At 51.7% G+C, this 18,935-nt stretch overlaps 1 protein-coding gene across 1 annotated transcript in view; it reads left to right on the top strand.

The window, feature by feature from the left end:
• Window positions 1–17,571, top strand: part of CCNJL (cyclin J like) — a 52,733-nt gene extending 35,162 nt beyond the window's left edge. Inside the window, exons 4-6 of the mRNA XM_032403468.1 lie at window positions 11,943–12,245; window positions 13,795–13,954; window positions 15,440–17,571. Of these exons, the coding sequence (XP_032259359.1) occupies window positions 11,943–12,245; window positions 13,795–13,954; window positions 15,440–15,863 (887 nt within the window). The 3' untranslated portion in view covers window positions 15,864–17,571. The remainder of the gene's footprint in view (window positions 1–11,942; window positions 12,246–13,794; window positions 13,955–15,439) is intronic.
• The last annotated feature ends 1,364 nt before the right edge of the window (window positions 17,572–18,935 follow it).

The raw sequence follows: 18,935 nt of genomic DNA, 5'->3' as shown, positions 1-18,935 counted from the left end.
ATTGCGTTATGCACATTCTCCTGTTAATGCTGAAGGGAAGAGGGCAGAGCTAGCGAGTTCTTATTCATTGGACCCCTTCCCCCCGGGAGAGCCACCGCCGAGTTTATCAGATTATACCTCTTCCTTGTCTTGCCTCAGAGACTCAGGTTCTAAGTGGTGGAGAACGTTTGCTGCCCTGGTCCCAGCAGCCTGCCCTTCGCTGGGCACACCCCACCTAATCAGCGCGACTCGGGATACTACCAGCAGGGCAACTTCGGTTGGTTTTAAAATGACTTTCAGACCCAGCCTGTTACACCCTTGCGTGGGGAGATTAGAGATGATTTTTATGTTAGGTGTGTTTGCCTGGATTTTCAAGATTGTCTTAAGGGAGTATCTGTTGCCTCTCCCTGCCTCCTGAGTCTTCATTTTAATTATAAGCATTTCAGTGTCTAGACAGGAAAAGTGTCGTCTTTGTCACTGACATGTTGGGGTTCCTGGAAATCCTCTAGGAAAGTCTGATTTGTGGGCATTTGTAAAGCAGATTCACACTGAGATAGTCTTGGACTAAGGCAGACCCGTGTTCTGGAACCTTCTTTGGCAGTTACTCTGCTGGTTCTGGCTCCTAGGGTCCCCTCAGTGTCATTTTCTGAGATTTTTAAACTGTTTTTCTTCAGTGGGAGAGTGATATTTCTTCCTTGTAGAAAATTAGAAAATAGAGAAAACTATAAAGAACAAAACAAGGAGCACCTAGCTGGCTAAGTCAGTAGAACACACAACTATTGATCTCAGAGTCGTGAGTCTGAGCCCCACGTTGGGTGTGGAGCCTACTTAATTTAAAAAATAATAATAATAAAGAATAAAATAAAAATTACTTATAAATTCACTACATTATTTTTTTCTGTAATCAAAATTTGGGGGTAGAGGGCAAATCCTGGCCCCAGTGATCAGGGAATGGCTAATATGTTGTTTATACGCCAGGCAGTTCTTTGAGTTCTTTGCATGGATTTACTCATTTGATCCTCAGAACAATCCTATAAAATAGGCAGTATTATTTTCCCCACTTGATAGAGGAGGAAGCCGAGGCCCACTAAGTTAGGTGACTTGCCCAAGGGTACGTGGATGGGGCCCAGGGAGGACCAGGTCTGCAGGACCAGGTCTCGTGTCTGGAAGCCCGCTCCCCTTCTAACCTTGAGAGGAGTGGCCAAAGCGGCCTCTCCCCCTCCTTTCCCCTGCTCCAGCGGAGGTGCCGGGACCCCTGATGTCCACACCTCTAGCCCTGCAGTCCAGAAGGACTGGCTCCCTGCTCTCCCTGCAGCCGAGGCCCCATCAGGCCTGGTCCCGAGCAGCCCCTGGCGAGCTGGGAGTAAGCATTCTGCAGAGCAGTGACCTCTGTTACCGGAGAGAACTCTGTTTCCCCCGCAGGGAGCCCTTGCTCAGCCCTGGCCCCAGATGCCAGCCGTGCACCTGACAAGGCCCCCCCCCACCGCCCCTGCTTTTAGGTAGTCAGTGAAATAGTTTGTAAAGCGGAGCACAAAGGAGCCCAGGATTTGCCGGGGCCGGCGTGTGACGTCCTTGCACCAGCGGCTCCATTCTGAGACGGGGAAGTCCTCGCAGCCAGAGGGGAAGCCACTGTGTGACCCAGCTGGCCAGATGCCACCTCTGACCTGGGAGGCCTTTTTACAATTTCTTCCTGAAGAAAACAACCACCCGAAACCTCACCTCTTGTCTCTGTTTCCAAACTTGGACTCAGGAATTGGCTCAGCCTGCCGGAAATGTACTTTCATTCATTCCTTCGTTCGTTCATTCCTTCATTCTTCCAGTATTCATTGAGCTCTACTCTGGGCCAGACTGGGGATGCCGCCATGGGTGGAGCCGCCCGCTTTAAGGGAGGAAGGGGACAGGCGCTGGGAGGAGGGACGCACTGTAAGGCAGTGTGTGGACGGGGACTTGATCTGTTTTGTGCTCCACTGTGTCCGAGGCCCGGCGCCTAGGGGGTATATCTGTGTGGGATGAGTTCTCTTCGGGGACAGGGACTGTCGACATTGCTGCCCCTCCTGCCATCTCCCTGGGGTTGTCAGCCACTGTAAGGACCTTTCTTTGTGTCCTGAGGAAGGATGAAAGTCACCCAGGGAAGGTCCCAGGTCCCCCTTCACGCCAGGTCTCCCCAGCTGGCCCCTGAGATCAGAGGCTTTTTCTCCAGGACATTTCCCAACCTCCAGACCCCTGCAGCAGGTCAAAGGCAGAGAGGGAGAGGGCGCTCCCTGCTGCACCCCCTCCCCCTGCACTGTGGGCCTCACAGCTTCCTCCCTTCCTGGAAGAGTGCCAGCACACTGCCTTTAGCTGGAGGGGTTTCGTGCCCGTCCCTGGCTGTCTCTCTCCCCGTATCACATCCTGTCCAGAAACTAAGCTGCCATTGTGCTTGTGACAGAAATTGCACAGTTGGCCCTGAATCGACAGGAGTGCACCTGCAAGAGCAAGGTCCAGTGTTGGTGGGGCGCCGGGCACCATTCCAGAACGCTGAGCTCTCGCGCCCCCTTTGCCACAGGTCTACTTCTGTTGTCCCAGTCGCAGGGGCCAAGATGTTGAGACTTCGCCCTCACAGCCAGCAAGTGGCTGGGCCTTTGTAGAACCCTGGGGGGTGTCATCATCAGTCATCATCCTGCCCTCTGTGCTGCATCGCCAAGTAAAACGGCCTTTGAGAGGGTGTTGTCCTCAGAGCAGTTTTCCTGGCTTCTCCGTCACATTGCTCAAAATCTGTCTCCCATGGCTCCTCAGAAAGACACTCCTTGCCGGACGTACGAACAGTGTCCCCTAGGGAGACAAGTAGGAAGCCCCCTTCTGGCCTCCAGTAACTACAAAAAGCCAAAGAAATTTTTTAATGGAAAAGCTGGTGTGGGTGGGTGGGTGGGGGTGTGGTCCTTTATTACAGAAAGTATTCCCTTAGAGATATGCTCTTCCACTTCAGTCCTGTCATTGGAAGAAAAAAAGTAGGTCTTGCTGTCGTACAGATCTTTGTTGGAAAGGCTCTGGGATTAAAGTGCTAACTAGTATAAGCAGAGGGGAGGATGACGACGAGAGTATGTGTGCAGAACAGAGCCATTAGGTGGGCAGGGGGCATAGCTGGGCTCGTACCCACATTGGTGGGAATCCATGCGCCCAGGCAGCTGTGGAGACTTTCTGGGATTGCAGGGACCCTGGTGACTCTGAGAGGCTCTGGACTTTGGAGCCATTTATTCATCATTTTAGCAAATAAATCTGTATTGAGTTTATGCCAAATGCCGTGCTGGGTGAAGGGGCTCTGTGACTCAAAACACACGTGAGCCCTGCCCTCCTGGAGCAGATAACCAGATTTCCAATTTTCCTTTGTCCCTGACCAGCTGCGTGATGGGAGCAACTCACTCAATCCTTCTGAGCTTCTGATTCCAAGTGGGAGACACTCCCAGCCTCCAGGCTTGTTACCAGAACCACTGAGAATGTGGCGACAGGGAGACCCCCCGCCCCCCGGGGCTGCCTGTGTTTCTTGATGCCCGTGGTGCTGTGGCGGAAGCCAGCATGCAGCACAGACCCGAGCGTGGGAGTCCCGGTGCCCCTGGAGCTCACATCCTGGTGCGCGCACGTTCTGCCTCTTGCTGACCAGCTCGGTGACCGGGGAAGTCCCACCCCTGTGGGGAGGACCCATCCGGGAAAGGCTGTGGACCCCAAACTCCCCTTTGCCTCCCTCTACGTGAACCTTGGGACCTCCAGCCCCAGCGTGGTGTTCAAGGTCACAGTCCAGGGGAAGGAAGCTGGAGCCACTCTAGCGTCCAGCGCAGCCCGGCAGGGGGTAGGGGAACCTTTTATTGAGCTTATTTCTACCCCTTTTTCAGAGCCTGTAAGAAAATGTGTGGCAGCGCTGGCTACCAGCTTTGGTTCATCTGTACCTAACTAACAGGACTCTAGAAGATCCCAGGTTTGGGTGCAAAGGATAAATACTGTGTTCCGTAACTCATAGAGCAGCAGCTGCTGCCGTTTATGGGGTGCTGTCTGTGCCCGAGGCCCGGTGCTGTCTCCTGAGCCTCCCTACCACCATTGGAGGTCTGGGTTTCCAGGTGATGGCCCGAAATCCCACAAGTTATATATATATATATATTACTGGGGCGAGGATGGAAAACTGGAGCCTGAGCCTGAACTTGATTGAGGCTTTTGGAAAGGGCATTCCAAACCTGTTTCCAGTCAGGACCTCCCCCAGAATCTGGGCTCCCCAGGTCACAGAATGCTCAGCCCTCAGTAGACACACTCAGCTCACATTAAATATTTGCCCCTCCTGATGGCCACTTCTCTGTCTTCGGAAGAAGGAAGAATCTGTGGAAGAAAGAATTAGCATCGGAAAGGTCTGCATTCAGCCTGGCCCTGCCTGGAACTCATGGGCCCATGCTTCCACCCCTGGGTACAGGGGAAAGCTCCCCACCAGAGCTTCCTCATTCCCCTTGGGCTCCCGCTCGCTACCTCTGCTGCCTAGCCCTTCCCACAATCACCTCCGAAGCTGTCCGGCCCACCCAGAGGGCCAGGCAAGACTGTGAAGCCGCTGGAGCTATCCCCCAGACCTGCTTCCCTCCCTCTCCCTTAACATCAGCACCTTACAGAGCAGGACAGAGGGGCTTCTGAGGGGTGTGGGGCAGCCATGGGGGTCTCAGTTCCTAATCTGATTTTGTTCTTGTTCTCAGACGACAAGAGGGGGGAAAACTTTAAAAATAGAGGAGAGTGGCCCTTCTTGGGGAACAGTAGCTTTGCCTGTTTTTTTAAAAGCATTGCATTTCAGGGCGCCTGGGTGCTTTAGTCCGTTAAGCGTCTGAATCTTGATCTCAGCTCAGGTCTTGATCTCAGGGTCCTGAGTTTTTTTTTTTTTTTTTTTTAAAGATTTTATTTATTTTTTTGACAGAGAGAGACATAGCGAGAGCAGGAACACAAGCAGGGGGAGTGGGAGAGGGAGAAGCAGGCTTCCGCAGAGCAGGGAGCCCGATGCGGGACTCGATCCCAGGACCCTGGGACCATGACCTGAGCCGAAGGCAGACGCTTAACGACTGAGCCACCCAGGCGCCCAGGGTCCTGAGTTTAAGCCCTGCTTTGGGCTCCATGCTGGGTGTGGAGCCTACTTAAAATTTTTTTTTAAAGCATTGCATTTCTTGGGGCGCCTGGGTAGCTCAGTTGGTTAAGTGTCTGCCTTCCACTCAGGTCATGATCCCAGGGTCCTGGGATCCAGCCCCACATCCACATCGGGCACCTTGCTCAGCGGGAAGCCTGCTTTTCCTTCTCCCTCTGCCCCTCCCCCTGCTTGTGCTCTCTCTCTCTCTGTCAAATAAATAAATAAAATCTTAAAAAAAAAAAAAAAAAACCTGGTTCTCCTTGGCCAGGAATCTGTGGCCTCAGATCAGAGCCTAGGTCTAGCTCCTGAATGGGCAGCAGGTAACCCTGAATGAGTCCATAGACAGGCGTCTTGCTGGGCCTGAGGACTGAGGGTGGGGGAGTTTTCACAGGGAGCAGGGTGTAAAGCAGCCTGCTTAGTAGCGTGTGAGCAGCCGTGGACCTGGACATCACAGACGGGGCCGCACTGACTTTTTACAGAATTCTACTCTGCATGTGCACCTTTTCGTTTCGGAATTTTTCTAAAGGTCATCTAAATGTTGATGATTGTTGGAGATGGGTAATATCTTCTTGGGGGTTCATTATAACATTTCTCTCTTTTTCCAAAATAAAACATTCTTTCAGCAATTAAAAATATTATTTCTCTTGGCCCTCATTCAGAAAAGTCAGGAATCCTATTTGGCCTGCTTGAAGCTTGTTCGCTAGGACCTTGGGTGGGAGAAGAAAAGCCAGGCTTTAGAAGGAGTCAGTTCATAGAGACAGAAAATAGAATGGTGGTTACCAGGAGAGGGGGGAAGCAGGGACAGTGAGTTACTGTTTCATGGGGATACAGTTTCAGTTTTGCAAGATGAAAGGAGTGCTGGTGATTGGTTGCACAACCGTGTGAATGTACTGAAGGCCGCCGAACTGTACGGTTAAAATGTTAAATTTTATGTCATGTGCATTTTACCACAACAAACAAAAATGCTATTAAAAAAAGAAATGGGGAAAAAAAAAAAAGCCGGCCTGTGAGAGTCCCTCCTGAGGCTTGCTGGATTGACAGCGTCTTGCCTCTGTGGTTGAGTTGGGCCACTTGGCTGGACTTATGGTCGTCGGTCCAATAACTGTGTGACCTGCTGGGAATGGCCGGGGCCCTCCAGGTTGTCTGTGCACCAGCCCCCGGGAGGAGCAGGAGTGTGCAGAGGGTGTGCAGAGGGTCCTCAAGGGCATTATTTGGAGGTCCCACCACTGCCCCCTGCACTGAGGGCCCACGCGCCTCTCCCTGAGCTCCAGACCCGGGGTGAGTGCTTTAGTAATTTTAGGATTTTTTTTCTTAAATCTTATAAGTAGATCCATATGGTTCCCCCTGCTCAAATTTGGGACAGTGTGAACATCCAGAAAGAAAAATGTAGATAGAATGATAGAATTATTAAAAATTCATTTCAACCCCAATGTAGTTTTGTTTATTCAGGAAAGATTCATTCGTGGATGCTAAAGCATTGAGTTAAAGGTTGTTGGGAGACAGGATATTCAGAGTCTGAAGGTGTCACCTCACAGATTACTTATTAATTTCACAGGAAAATGGTACCTTTAGAATGGAGAGATCTGGTGTCACCACCACCTTAACCAAGCGATCAAACGTAGCATCGCTTTTGCCGGGACAAACTGACGTTATATAACTCCTGATGTGATCCGGTAAGAAGGACAAAACATCGCTTCTGTGGTTTTCTTACCCAAACTGTTTGATCCTGAGGAGACAATCCAGAATATGGGGCATATATATATATATATTTTAAGTAAGCTCTACGCCCAACGTGGAGCTTGAACTCATGACCCTGAGATCAAGAATTGCATGCCTTACCAACTGAGCCAGCCAGGCACCCCCAGAATATCGGACATTTTAGAAGAAAACGGGCGTGGATTCATCCAGAGTCAGTGTCTCGAAAAACAAAGAATGGGACTAGAGAGATAGAACAGACACCGTGTGTGAGCCTTGTCGAATCTGGATCCAAAAAAACAAAAGTTATAAAAGACATTTGGACTGTCAAATAAATAAATAAAATCTTTAAAAAAAAAAAAAAAGACATTTTGGGGACCCCTGGGGGAAAGTCAAATGTGGATTGAATATTAGAAAATGCAGGGGCGCCTAGCTGGCTCAGTGGGTGGAGTGAGCAGCTCTTGATCTCAGGGTCATGTGTTTAAGCTCCATGTTGGGTGTGGAGCCTACTTACAAAAAAAAAAAGGAAGGAAAGAAAAGAAAATGTTATTGCATTAATGCTGTTGTTCTTAGGATTGGTAATAGCATTATGATTATGTAGGAAAATGACTTCAGGGATGGACGCTGTCTAGGGGTGGCATGTCACGTCTGCAACTTAATTAGAAATGGTCCCGCAAAACCAGTATGTATACACACACACACATGCACACACACAACAAATGTGGCTCAAAGTCAGCAGTTGGTGAATCTGGCCGAAGGATCATCTGTGTTCATTGTTTACATCATTTCATCTTTTCTGTGGATTTGAACGTTTTCCAAATAAAACGTACATTGAAGGAGTCAGAGTCTGTGAGTCTGTGGCTCTGGTCTGCTTTGGAAAGACTCAGACTTCTGTCCCCCACACATCCCGGGGGACCCGCCTGAAGACTTCCAGGCATCTGGTGTCAATGCAGTTTGTCGATAAGGAGTAAGCAGCTGAGTGGCGGCACTTGGTGGTGGCGGCACCGGGGACAAAGGGCTGGCCGCTCACAGCCATGGGAGGAGGGGAGGAAGTGTCTGCCAGGCACGTGCAACACCAGGAAACTCATAAAATCTTTTCTGGCTGCGAACTGTATTGTGCTGGGGAATAGTTGCTGAGCTGGGGTCTGCCGGCCAGCAACCAAGAGCTGGGGCTATAAGGTCGCTCCTAGATGTGGAGCGAAGTTCTCCGAGCCTTGGGGGATCTGAACAGAACCTGCCTGGGAGGACCCAGTGCCCGGCCCAGCAGGAGGACTCTGTCCCTTTCTGTGCGCTGGGCACTCCAGAAACATTTTCCATCCTTCGTGGCCCTTTCATCTCCACGGGGGCATCTTCCTAAATAGGAAACAAGCGGCCTGTGGCGTTTAGAGCCGTTAGGTCCAGAGCAAAGTCCTTGAGGATTCAGACCCCACCCTGCCTGGCCCTGGCCTACAGAAGCTTCTCCAGCCTGGGGAGCAGGTGAATTCAGATTGCTTAGTAACCCGTGGCCCCTTCCACTGGGGGGTAATCCCCTTGGGCCTGGTGACTAGGGAAGAGGCAGAGGTCTGAAAGGTTTGAAAAGCTCTGAGGGCAGAGAGAAAACTAATCGCATTGAGCCCATCTGCCGGTCAGAACAGATTGCTGTGCTAGGGTCTTAGTGCCACCCCCGGGGCTGTGACCTTCGCCACGGCACCCTCTGCTCTGGGGGAAGAAAAGAGCACTTGTATCCACTGAGTGTCTGTGAACAGTGTTGGCTTCGCTCAGCACAAGGTTCAGGGAAAACTTCACAATTTTGCAAAAATATCTTTCTTTTTAAATTGCACAAAGATACGATCATTGGAGAAAAAATTAGGGAATGCAGGTAATCAGAGATAATCAGAGAACAATTCAAATGGCCTAAAATTCAGCTATCAAGAGAGTACCATTCATCCTTTCAACAAATATTCATTGGGCAGTTACTCTGTACCAGGCAGGGTGCTGGGAGCTGGGGGCCCAGCTGCAGGGGGGTCAGACGTGGTTCTTGTCCTCATGGGCTTCGACCTATTAATGACCTATTGGTCAGGTGCTAGCCGTTAATATTAATAGTTGATATTAAGCGACCTGAGCGTGAGAAGTGCCTTGATGACATCCAGTGGCCTCTGAACCGAGCGCCAGAGGACACGTGATAAGGTGAGTGAAGGGATGAGCACGCCCAGCTGGAGGAGGGGTCCCCTGCTCAGGGAGGGTGTGGGGGGCTGGCAAGGCCTCGTCAGCCAGGCCCCACCCCAGGATTTCCAGCCATACAAGAGGCTCTTCCCCCTTGGGCAGCATTGACCTTGCTGTTCCTGCCGGAGTTGGCCCTGCTCGCAAGACAAGGGAAGGTGTGTGCCCTGAAGGTGGCGCCACGCCAGGCTTCGGTCCTGACGGAGAGGGTCTGGGCTTGCTGTAAGCTGCGTGGGGGCCGCTCGGCCAGCAGTCTCCGCTCCTCGCTCTTCTGGACATTTCTACCTGCTCACTCCTGCCCGGCAAGGACCAGAGGTTCATGTCACACCATCTTTGCCCGCTTAGTGGGTTCTTTACGGCTGGCTGAGAAGATCTCAGGGACAATTTTGGAGGCCTGCCTGGGGAATGCATTGCATCCGCCGTAAGGCAGCCTGAAGTGGTTACTTCTTCCGTCTCCTAAGAAGGGTGAAAGTCTGATGGGAACTGGGTCACGAGCTCGCAGTTGTGCACAGGTGTGTGGATGCTTTGTCGTTCTTTCAGTCGGCGCAGACAGACGCGTGCTTTCTGAGCTCGGCTGGCCGCCCTGTCTCTTCTGACACTCACTCAGCAGCGTTCTGCCCCCAGTGAGCTTGGGCGCCGAGGCCAGGCCTCAGGACTCACCGTGTGATGTGCAGGTCAGGCGGGACGGGGACTGTGGTCGGGGGAAGGCTTCCAAGGGGCAGGAACTTGGAGGGTGAAGGACAGGGAGAGGTTGGCGGAGCGAAGAGGGGAAGGGGAAGGGTGCCCCAGGCAGAGGGCTGTGTAGATGAAGGCTCGTGGGCGAGGGGGGCGCGGGGCCTTCAGAGAACTGCAGGGACAGAGGCCACAGCCAGGTGTGTGTGGTTTCCACAGGGCCAGGTGGGTTAAGGCTGGGAAGCCCGTGGCCGCCGCACCTGCAGAGCCTCCCACCGTGGAGGCCGCTCCTGGAGCTCTCCCCCATTGCTGACTGCCAGGGATTGCGGTGTAAGTCAGTTCCCTTGACCCTCGAGTGGGATAATCGAGGCTCATGTTTAATTTGTGTTTGTTATCTAGCTCCGTGCGGCTCTATTTCATGCTGTTTATTTCCAGAACCTTCCAGTATGTATTCGTTGTTCCTTCAGTACCTTCTGAGCCGTGTGACTTACCTGTTGGTGGGGTTTCACATCTTTTTCGCCACCGCCATTGATAGGAATGTATCGCAGTTATCTCTTCCTGCCAAACAAATCATGCCCACACTTGGTGATGTAAACAGCAGTGATGTGGGTCGCACGGCGTTTCCTCTGCTGGTTTCACCTGCGCTCATTCATCCAGCTGCTGGAGGGACGGGGCTGGAAGGTCCGGGATGGTCTCATTCGCATGTCTGAGAGTTGGTGCTGGCTGTCGCCTGGGTACCTCTGTCCTCCTTGTGGCCTCTCCACCACCAACAGGCTAGACCTGCTTCCTTACATGGCGGTCCCAGCATGGCACTCCAAGGGAGGAAGATGGAAGTCCATAATGTCACCCACACACACACCCAGTTTCGTTGACATGTAATTGACATGCAACGTTTTATTAGTTTAGTATATGTGCCTCCGAAGCGAGCCCATCATTGTATTAGTTTCAAGTATATAAAAATCATTTGATATATGTACATATTGTGAAATGATCACCACAGTAAGTTTAGTTAACATCCATCACCTCACATAGTTACAGTTTTTTTTCTGGTGATGAGAATTTTTTTTAAAAAAGATTTTATTATTTATTTGAGAGAACGTGTGCATGAGAGCGCAGGCTGGGGGAGAGGCAGAAGGAGAGGGAGAAGCAGACTCCCCGCTGAGCAGGGAGCCCGATGCTGGGCTCTATCCCAGGGCCCTGAGATAATGACCTGAGCTGAAGTCAGACGCTTAGCTGACTGAGCCACCAATGCACGCCTGGAAGTTTTTACTTTTTGACCACCTTCACAAGTTTCCCCCACCCCTGCCTCTGGTAACCACCAGTCTGTTCTTTGTGTCTATGTGTTTGGCTTTTTTAGATTCCACATATAAGTGAGATCATACAGTATTTGTCTTTCTCTTCCGGTTTATTTCACTTAGCATAATACCCTCAAGGTTTATCCATGTTGTCACAAATGGCAGGATTTCCTTCTTCTTCGTACGGCTGAATATTATTCTATTGTATATAAATAACCGCATTTTCTTTACCCATTCATACCCCAGTGGACACTTGGGTTATTTCCCTGTTGTGGCTATTGTAATTAATACTGCAGTGAACATAGGGGTACGGATAACTTCAAGATAATGTTCTCTTTTTGCCTTTCCTCCCTTTCCTGTCTTCTCCCACGTCTCCCACTTACGGGTCTTTCCTAGGCTCACCTCCCAAGCAGACGGTTTCTGAGGGAATCCAAGCTAAAAACCTATTGCCGGGGTTTAAACCCAATGCTGAGGGCAGTGGGGAGCCATTGCAGGGGGGGACAGGATCAAATTTGCAAGGTCATTCTGACTCTGGCTGTCTGACCCCTGACCAGTCCTGAGATTGAGCTAGTGAGGGCCAGACGGGGGTGGAGAGAGGGCTCCCTTATTCCCCAGGCCCTCACTGCTGTGGCGAAGTGCCGTTGAGCGCCTCCCGTGTTCCATGTGCTGGCCTGAACATTGGGTGTGCATGTTCTCATTGTCTCTGACAAACTTGATGAGGTTTAGGTTCCATTTTACAGAGGAGGGAACTGAGGCACAGAAAGGGTAGGACACGTGTGCACGATCACACAGCTGGAAGCGGTGGCTTGGGGGACCCAAGCTCTGGTGTGTCAGACCCAGAGTGTGTGCTGTTAGTCCCTTGGCAGTGGGGCCTTTTTGGCTTTCCTCCCTCCCCGCACTGTCCAGGCACTTTAAGGTGGGCCTTTACCTCCTGGGTACAGGCAAGGGCCATCGTCCAATAACCTCTGCTTCTCCTGCAGGTAAGTTCGAGGACAGGGAAGACCACGTCCCCAAGCTGGAGCAGATAAACAGTACAAGGATCCTGAGTGGCCAGAACTTCACCCTCACCAAGAAGGAGCTGCTCAACACAGAACTGCTGCTCCTGGAGGCCTTCAGCTGGAACCTCTGCCTGCCCACGCCCGCCCATTTTCTGGACTACTACCTCTTGGCCTCCGTCAGCCAGAAGGACCACCACTGCCACAGCTGGCCCCCCGCCTGCCCCCGCAAGACCAAAGAGTGCCTCAAGGAGTACGCCCACTACTTCCTGGAGGTCACCCTGCAAGGTGGGGCCCGACGGCGGGACCTCTTACCCTTCCCCACCCACACAGATGCATGTCCGCCCACAGAGTCCTTCCTGACCGGGGTCTATCCACCCAGAGCACCCCCACTTCGCAGGGGATACACAAGGAAGGGGCAGCGATTCTCCCAGCGTGTTACCAATACTATGTAATGACAAATAGCTGCTTAGATCCTGGCAGCTGGCCCCCTACAAACTTACTGATCACCTGCTAATTTTTCTTACGGTAACCTGGAACGTTACAAATGATCTAATAGGATAGATTTGCAAGTAGGTCATCCGGAAGAGCTGTCCTCATGTTATGTTTCAGTAATGAAGTTTAGCAATAAAGTTACCCTCTTTGGGGCCTTTGTTTGAATCCCACTCTTCCCATTGTCTTAAAATCCAGGTATTAGGTAGACTACCAGGTCAGAAGTACTGTTGATACAACCACCTGATAACCCACCACAAACCAAAATGGTCCTGAGTAACAAGATCAACAGTTATATCGAGCATTAATTGAGCATTTACCGTGTACCAGGCACCTTATTTTAGTGCTTTGAGTTATAAGATGTCATTGGAATTTCACAATGACTCCACGTGAAAATCACTTCTGTTATTCTTGTTTTACAAATCTGTTTCCTCAACGGATGCTCAAGAGGTGAGGTAACTTACCCAAGGTCATTGCTACAATTTGAATCTGAGGAGCGTGGTTCTGTGCCCGCGCTCGTAACCATAATGCCACTCTGCTTGACCCCTACTTTAACTGGCAAACGTTGAAGTTATCAGGAATGATAAGCAATGTAAGACAGAACAATGATGCACTGATCACCAGTGTCATTCGTGAAAATCCTGGGCATCTGAAGTTTGCCTTTGCATATAAGTAGTGCTGGTTTCCCCACGGTGCCAGACATCTTAGTAGGACATTAAGATTCATTTCGCACCGTATACATGTACCAAAACATCACATGTACACCTCAAATACGTGTAGTTTTTATTTGCCAGTCGTATGTCAGTAAAGCTGAGTGGGGGGGAGGGGAAGGTTCTTCAGTAAACCTAAGTCAAGTGCTAGTTTTAGTTACGAGCATCAAATGCTTATGACCACTCACTCACTCATTCAGCGGATTTTTATTGAGTGCCTACTGTAGGCCAGGCCTTGTTACTACTAGCAAGTAGCCTGTAGTCCCGCCCGAAACAGAAGCTTTTGCAGTGGTGTGTCATTCACCCCTCACAGCCAAAGAAAGGACACGTGTTTTGTGATGCTCTTCGTAGCCGTTCAGTGAACCCCTGGCAGCCCCCTGGAAGCTCTGGGTGAAATTTTGAAAATCATTACTCTAGGCTGACACCAGAAATCCCAGACTGAGAGCCAAGGTGTTTAAGATTCAGGAGCGGAACTTCACGCTGTTTCTAATTTTTCATCCTGTGTGTGTATGGCAGCCATGAACAGGCTTGAACCGAATCATTTGTCTGCCATTGCTCAGGAGGCACAAGGTAGGAGGGGCACTGGGACCCCAGAGTGAGGCTCTATGATGCTGACTTCTTTGATTCTCTTTCAGATCATATTTTCTACAAATTCCAGCCTTCTGTGGTTGCTGCAGCCTGCGTTGGGGCCTCCAGGATTTGCCTTCAGCTTTCTCCCTACTGGACCAGAGACCTACAGAGGATCTCAAATTACACCCTGGAACATCTCAGCACATGCATCGAAATCCTACTGGTGTAAGTTCCACCCCTGATCTTTCCGTGTTTCCAGAATATCGAGGCACTTGCTCTTGAGACCCACCCAGGCAGTTTCTCAAAGTCAGAGGGTTGTGGTGGTTCCCCCAGGTAGTGTCTCCCATAAAGTGGGCCATGGTGAATCCTGATAGAATTGAGGTTTGCAGAGGTGGTCCTTCCTATTTTGGGTAGCTTTGGATTTGCAATTTTAAGGTCAAGGGGTTGGAGAAAAGAGGCTATGTGCACACCCTTCTGAGTGTCTGGGCTGTTTGCTCTGAGCCCGGTGTATCAGTCAGTCTTATGGATGATTACACTGAGTGATTACACTCATGATAAGCTGCTTTTCTCAGACATGGCCACAAAGTTGACCTCTTAGCCAGCCCAGCCCAGAGTGGCTTAACATTAGAGGCCACAGCCTCCTTGCATGGGTCCCTGGGAATACTGGGGAGGACATGGTGAGTGTATCAGAGAAGATGCATAAGGGCAACATAGACCCAACACCATGAAACTGATATTGAAGGAGGAAGTGTTCAGTGGTGACGGCAGGGAGGAGACAGAGAGGACAGAGAACCCCAGGCTGGCTGCACCCCTTCCCTCTTCCACCCAACAGGTGGCAGCACCTGCTAGATGCTGGCCCTACTCACCACGGGGCCGGACCCTGGAAAGCGGCCTCTCAGCCTCCTGATGCGGGAAGCTTTGCTGGTAGCTAGCTGCCTCTGTCTCGTTGCTCTGAACTGTCCACCCTGCTCCCTGGACCTTGTTTTAAAATCTGTGTTTGTTGAAGGTGCCCAAAGCCAGAGCATATGGTCTGGTGTGAATGCAGATAGGTGACCCCAGATGCTTAGCCGCCAGCCCTGCCTCTTCACCAGGGTGGTGGCTCTGGGATGGCCGCCTTCTCAGATCCACAGCCTCCCTGTGCTCCTGTCTTAACCTGAGTCTCTACCGGATTAATGGATTTGTTATTTCAAAAAGCTTTATGGGAAGCTTTCTTTTTTTTTTTTTTTAGATGGAAATAAACATGTTGATTCCCTTTTCAGAAGGTGAAACTTAGGCCCCAGGGGCGGCTTGCTTGGGATCTGTTTGGGGGTGCCTCGAAAGCAGAGGTTGTGCTCATCAAGTGCTGGACCCCTCCCTCCTGGAGCTTGCACTCGGCACCAGGAGGCAGGTGGTAACCCAGAAATTATCAGCTGGGGGGTTGACTGCTGAGATGGGCAGTGTAGCAGCCTGGGGGACAGCGAGGCTAGTCTCGAGGGGCCAGAAGGGGTTTCCGTAGGAAGCAGACCCAGGCTAAGGTCTGCGGTCTGAGTTTAGTCAGAAGAGAGCCGGTGGGGGTGGGGGGGAGGTGGGCAGCACTACAGACAGTGAGCATGGGCTGGGCGCGCCCCTGGGGTCACAGCACACAGATCTCGAATCCCACTCAGGGGCACACTCAGGGGTCTGCTGCTGTGGACTTTGACCTCAAGTCTCACCCAGGTCCTTTCCTTTCAGAGCTTATGACAACGTCTTCAAGGACGCTGTCGCGGTCAAGAGCCAGGCCTTGGCAATGGTGCCCAGCACAGCCCCCGCCCCCACCCAAGTGCTGTTCCAGCCGCCCGCCTACCCCACCCTCAGCCAGCCGGCGACGCCGGGCCTGGCCCAGTTCCAGACCCCCGTGCAGGACCTCTGCTTGGCCTATCGAGACTCGCTGCAGGCCCACCGCGCTGGGAGCCTGCTCTCAGCGGGCTCTGGCTCATCCCTCCACACCCTGTACCCCACCCTCCAGCCCCTGGATGTGTGCCCCGTGTCCCTCCCCACGCCCCTCAGCATGCAGATGGCCATCACAGCTGAGCCCACACACTGCCTCGCCACCACCTACGGAAGCAGCTACTTCAGCGGAAGCCACGTGTTCCCCACAGGCTGTTTCGACAGATAGGGCACCTTCGGGCCACAGAGGGAGGCCTTGGAAACTCACCTGGGCAGAGGAAGAGGACACAGATGAGGGGAGCTCAGCCGAGTGAGGCAGTGGGGAGGCCGTCCCCGCAGAGCCTCGCGGACTCTGAACACAGAGGGTTCATGTTCTTTTTAAACAAAGCCGACCCAGAGCAAAGTGGTCAATGACATCCCTCCCCCGAGAGAATTCCTCTGGAAAACGTCTTCCACATGTGCAGCTGGGGTTCAGGGGGACGGCTCGGCCACCATCCTCCGGAGGAGGGACCCGGTGGATTGAGAGAGACCTGGTGAGAGGCCAGGAGACTGGACACAGGATGCAGGCCGCCAGTCCGCGAGCACGTCTGGCGTCTGGCATCAAAGACTTCTTTATTCCTTGCCAGTGGCAGCTACACTGAACAAGAAGGGACTGCCTGGTGTCTTCTCAGGACCCCCAGCAGAGGCCGGCTCGGGTGCTCCTTCCCCGGCTCCATACGGAGGAGCCTGCGTGTGTTTAAGCCTGGGCGCCGCCTCCCGAGGCACGGTGGGTGGCTGCCATGCCTTTGTTGTCCGACCTAAAACCTTATTTGGCCTTTTAGATATTTCACATGCTGCTGCTTCCCGAAGTGACCTAGCTTTCTGTTCAGTAACATATCTTGTTTACATACTGTATCAGGGATTTTGTGATACTTGAAAATTCCTTAGGAGAAAAAAAAGGTTGATTGCCATCCCACGCAAGGGCTGTAGGTTCTAACCCAGCTTGTAACAGCAGAGCTCCGTATTCAAAAGCGTATGGTTGGGGAGAGCCACTTTCCAGGCTCTCGGTTCCAGAAGATTCTGCGTCTTAGATGCTGTGTTCACCTGTAGAACTTCAGCAACCACCCAGAGGAAAAGGTGGTTGAAGGGTAGACAAAGGTTTACAACTAACAACCCCCACCTCCCTCCACCATGGGCTTACGGTGCGCGAGGTTAAACCCAGCCTTGGCTTTGAGTTTGGCTCACAGGGAAGGCTAAACATGCGGAATATTGGCTTCATGCCAGCTGGATTTGGGGAGCGGGGCACGTACGTGGGTATGTCACAACCACTGACAGGCAAGCGATGGGTTAGATCGAAAGCCAGTATTTGGGTCCCCGCAGCGAATGGGCTCTCAGGAAGACTCTTGTAACCATGTGCAATATGTTTTTATTCTGACTCGTGGCTTGTGCTCATTGTTGTTTTTTTTGTTTTTTTTTTTTGGTTCGGGGTCAGGGGGACACATTGTTCACCCATCAGAACTGGGAGGTGCAAAGAACCACAGAAGCATTTTTTGTTTGTTCGTTTTAAAAAGAACCCATCTTGGTTTTCTTGGTTTATGTGCCAGTCCAGGAGACTGGCTCGGGGACTGGCAGGGAGGTGGCTGTGTGCTGCTCAGTTGGATCCGAAGGTGATTTTCAGAGTGAATGGAAGCTTCGGCATAGAAGCAGAAGAGGAGGTGATGGGGATAAGGCGCTGCTGCCACTTTGTCCCACGAGTGTGGAAAAACTATATGTTTGTTTGTTGCTTTTCTCTTTTTCCTTTGCCAACCTCCTTCTATTTATGTGAGACTGGTTTGGATTCCAAGTTAATGTGTCTGTTCTGGGACTGGGGCTTGTGAGGGGCCCCCCAGTAGAACCTCACAGCCAGCCCAGCACCCAGAAAAAGGCGTCCTGCAATAAACATAACATATCACCTGCTCTTGGTCTCTGTTCCCTTCCTGCCCTTGTCCTCTCAGCCAACCCCGGGGATGTCTCCACTCCTGCCGGGAGGTTGCGGTTGGGGGGGGGGGCAACACAAGACTGGCCCCCGTGGAGCTGGGTGCTGCCCCCCAAGTTGGCGCTGGGCCTCCCTGGGGACACCCATGGCAGGAGTAAGGCTCAACATCCAGCTCTTGGTACCCACTGTTGGTCAAGGTTCTCTCTCCACAGAAACAGCACCCATTATATACATAGCCAGAGAGATTGATTGTAAGGAATTGGCTCACACAGTTGGGGCTGACAGGTCAGGAATTTGGAGGGCAGGCCAGCAGGCTGGAAATGCAGGTAAGAGTTGATGTTTCAATGGAGTCCAAAATCTGTAGGGCAAGCCAGAAACTCAGGACTTCTGTGACAGCCTTTGGGGAGAATTCCTTCTCCAGGGAACCTGTTTTTGCTCTTAGAGCCCTCACCTGACTGCATGAGGACCCCCGCCACATCCCCCCAACACACACACACAGAGTAGTCTCCTGTACTTAAGGCTTACTGATCGTCAATGTTAATCGCATCTACAAAATGCCTTCATGGCAACATCTGGACTGGTGTTTGACTAAACCACCGTGCGCCACAGCCTCGCCAAGCTACCACATACGATTCACCACAACCACTTACTAGCTGTTGGGAGGCAGTTGACTCAACTGCTCTGGGCCTCAGTCTTCTCACCTGTTGAAATGGGGGTGATAACGCCTCGTAGGGGTCTCAGGAGGATTAAGCGACATAATGCACGTCAAAACCAAACATAAATTCTCCTTCAGGATGCACCATTATTTTATGTACCAGTAAGAAGAATTAAAGAAAAACCTGCCAACTAAACCAGGGCACAGGGTTTGAGAGACTGCTGATTAATATTTCAGGAGGGTTAAAAAGTAAAAATATGTGTACCATAGAATCGATGGAATATGGTGTCAGCTATCACGGAAAGTGTCAGACTCTTCCTGAAAGGAAAAGGAGCCCCACCCTCCACTCTCCCGGGTTCCTTCAGGAGAACCATGCTGGGGACACGGTGTAGTGTGGAGCTGAGTGGTTCTTGCGAAACGTGGATGCCTTTAGTGAGGACAGGGAGGTGTGGGGAGAAACACGTTCAGGGCATGAAGCTGAGGTCCGGCCCCCGGAGCTGGGGCAGTACTCCCCATCTGCCATGTGCAGGCCAGGAGGCTCTAGATTTGGGGGATTTGATGATAAGGCAAGTCATGGATTTATCAAGAACACCCACTTCACTATCCCTCTGTCTTTAGGCCTCGGTTTCTCCGCCTGTTAATGTAGAGATGGTTGAGTTGTGTGGTTTTGAGCTCAAGAGGGAAACAGCCAC

The sequence above is a fragment of the Phoca vitulina genome, unplaced genomic scaffold, assembly GCF_004348235.1.
Source record: "Phoca vitulina isolate PV1807 unplaced genomic scaffold, GSC_HSeal_1.0 scaffold6, whole genome shotgun sequence".
In the NCBI taxonomy this organism is placed as follows: domain Eukaryota; kingdom Metazoa; phylum Chordata; class Mammalia; order Carnivora; family Phocidae; genus Phoca; species Phoca vitulina.
The sequence above is the reverse complement of the archived record's forward strand: the minus strand, read 5'-3'. Positions and strand labels throughout refer to the sequence as shown.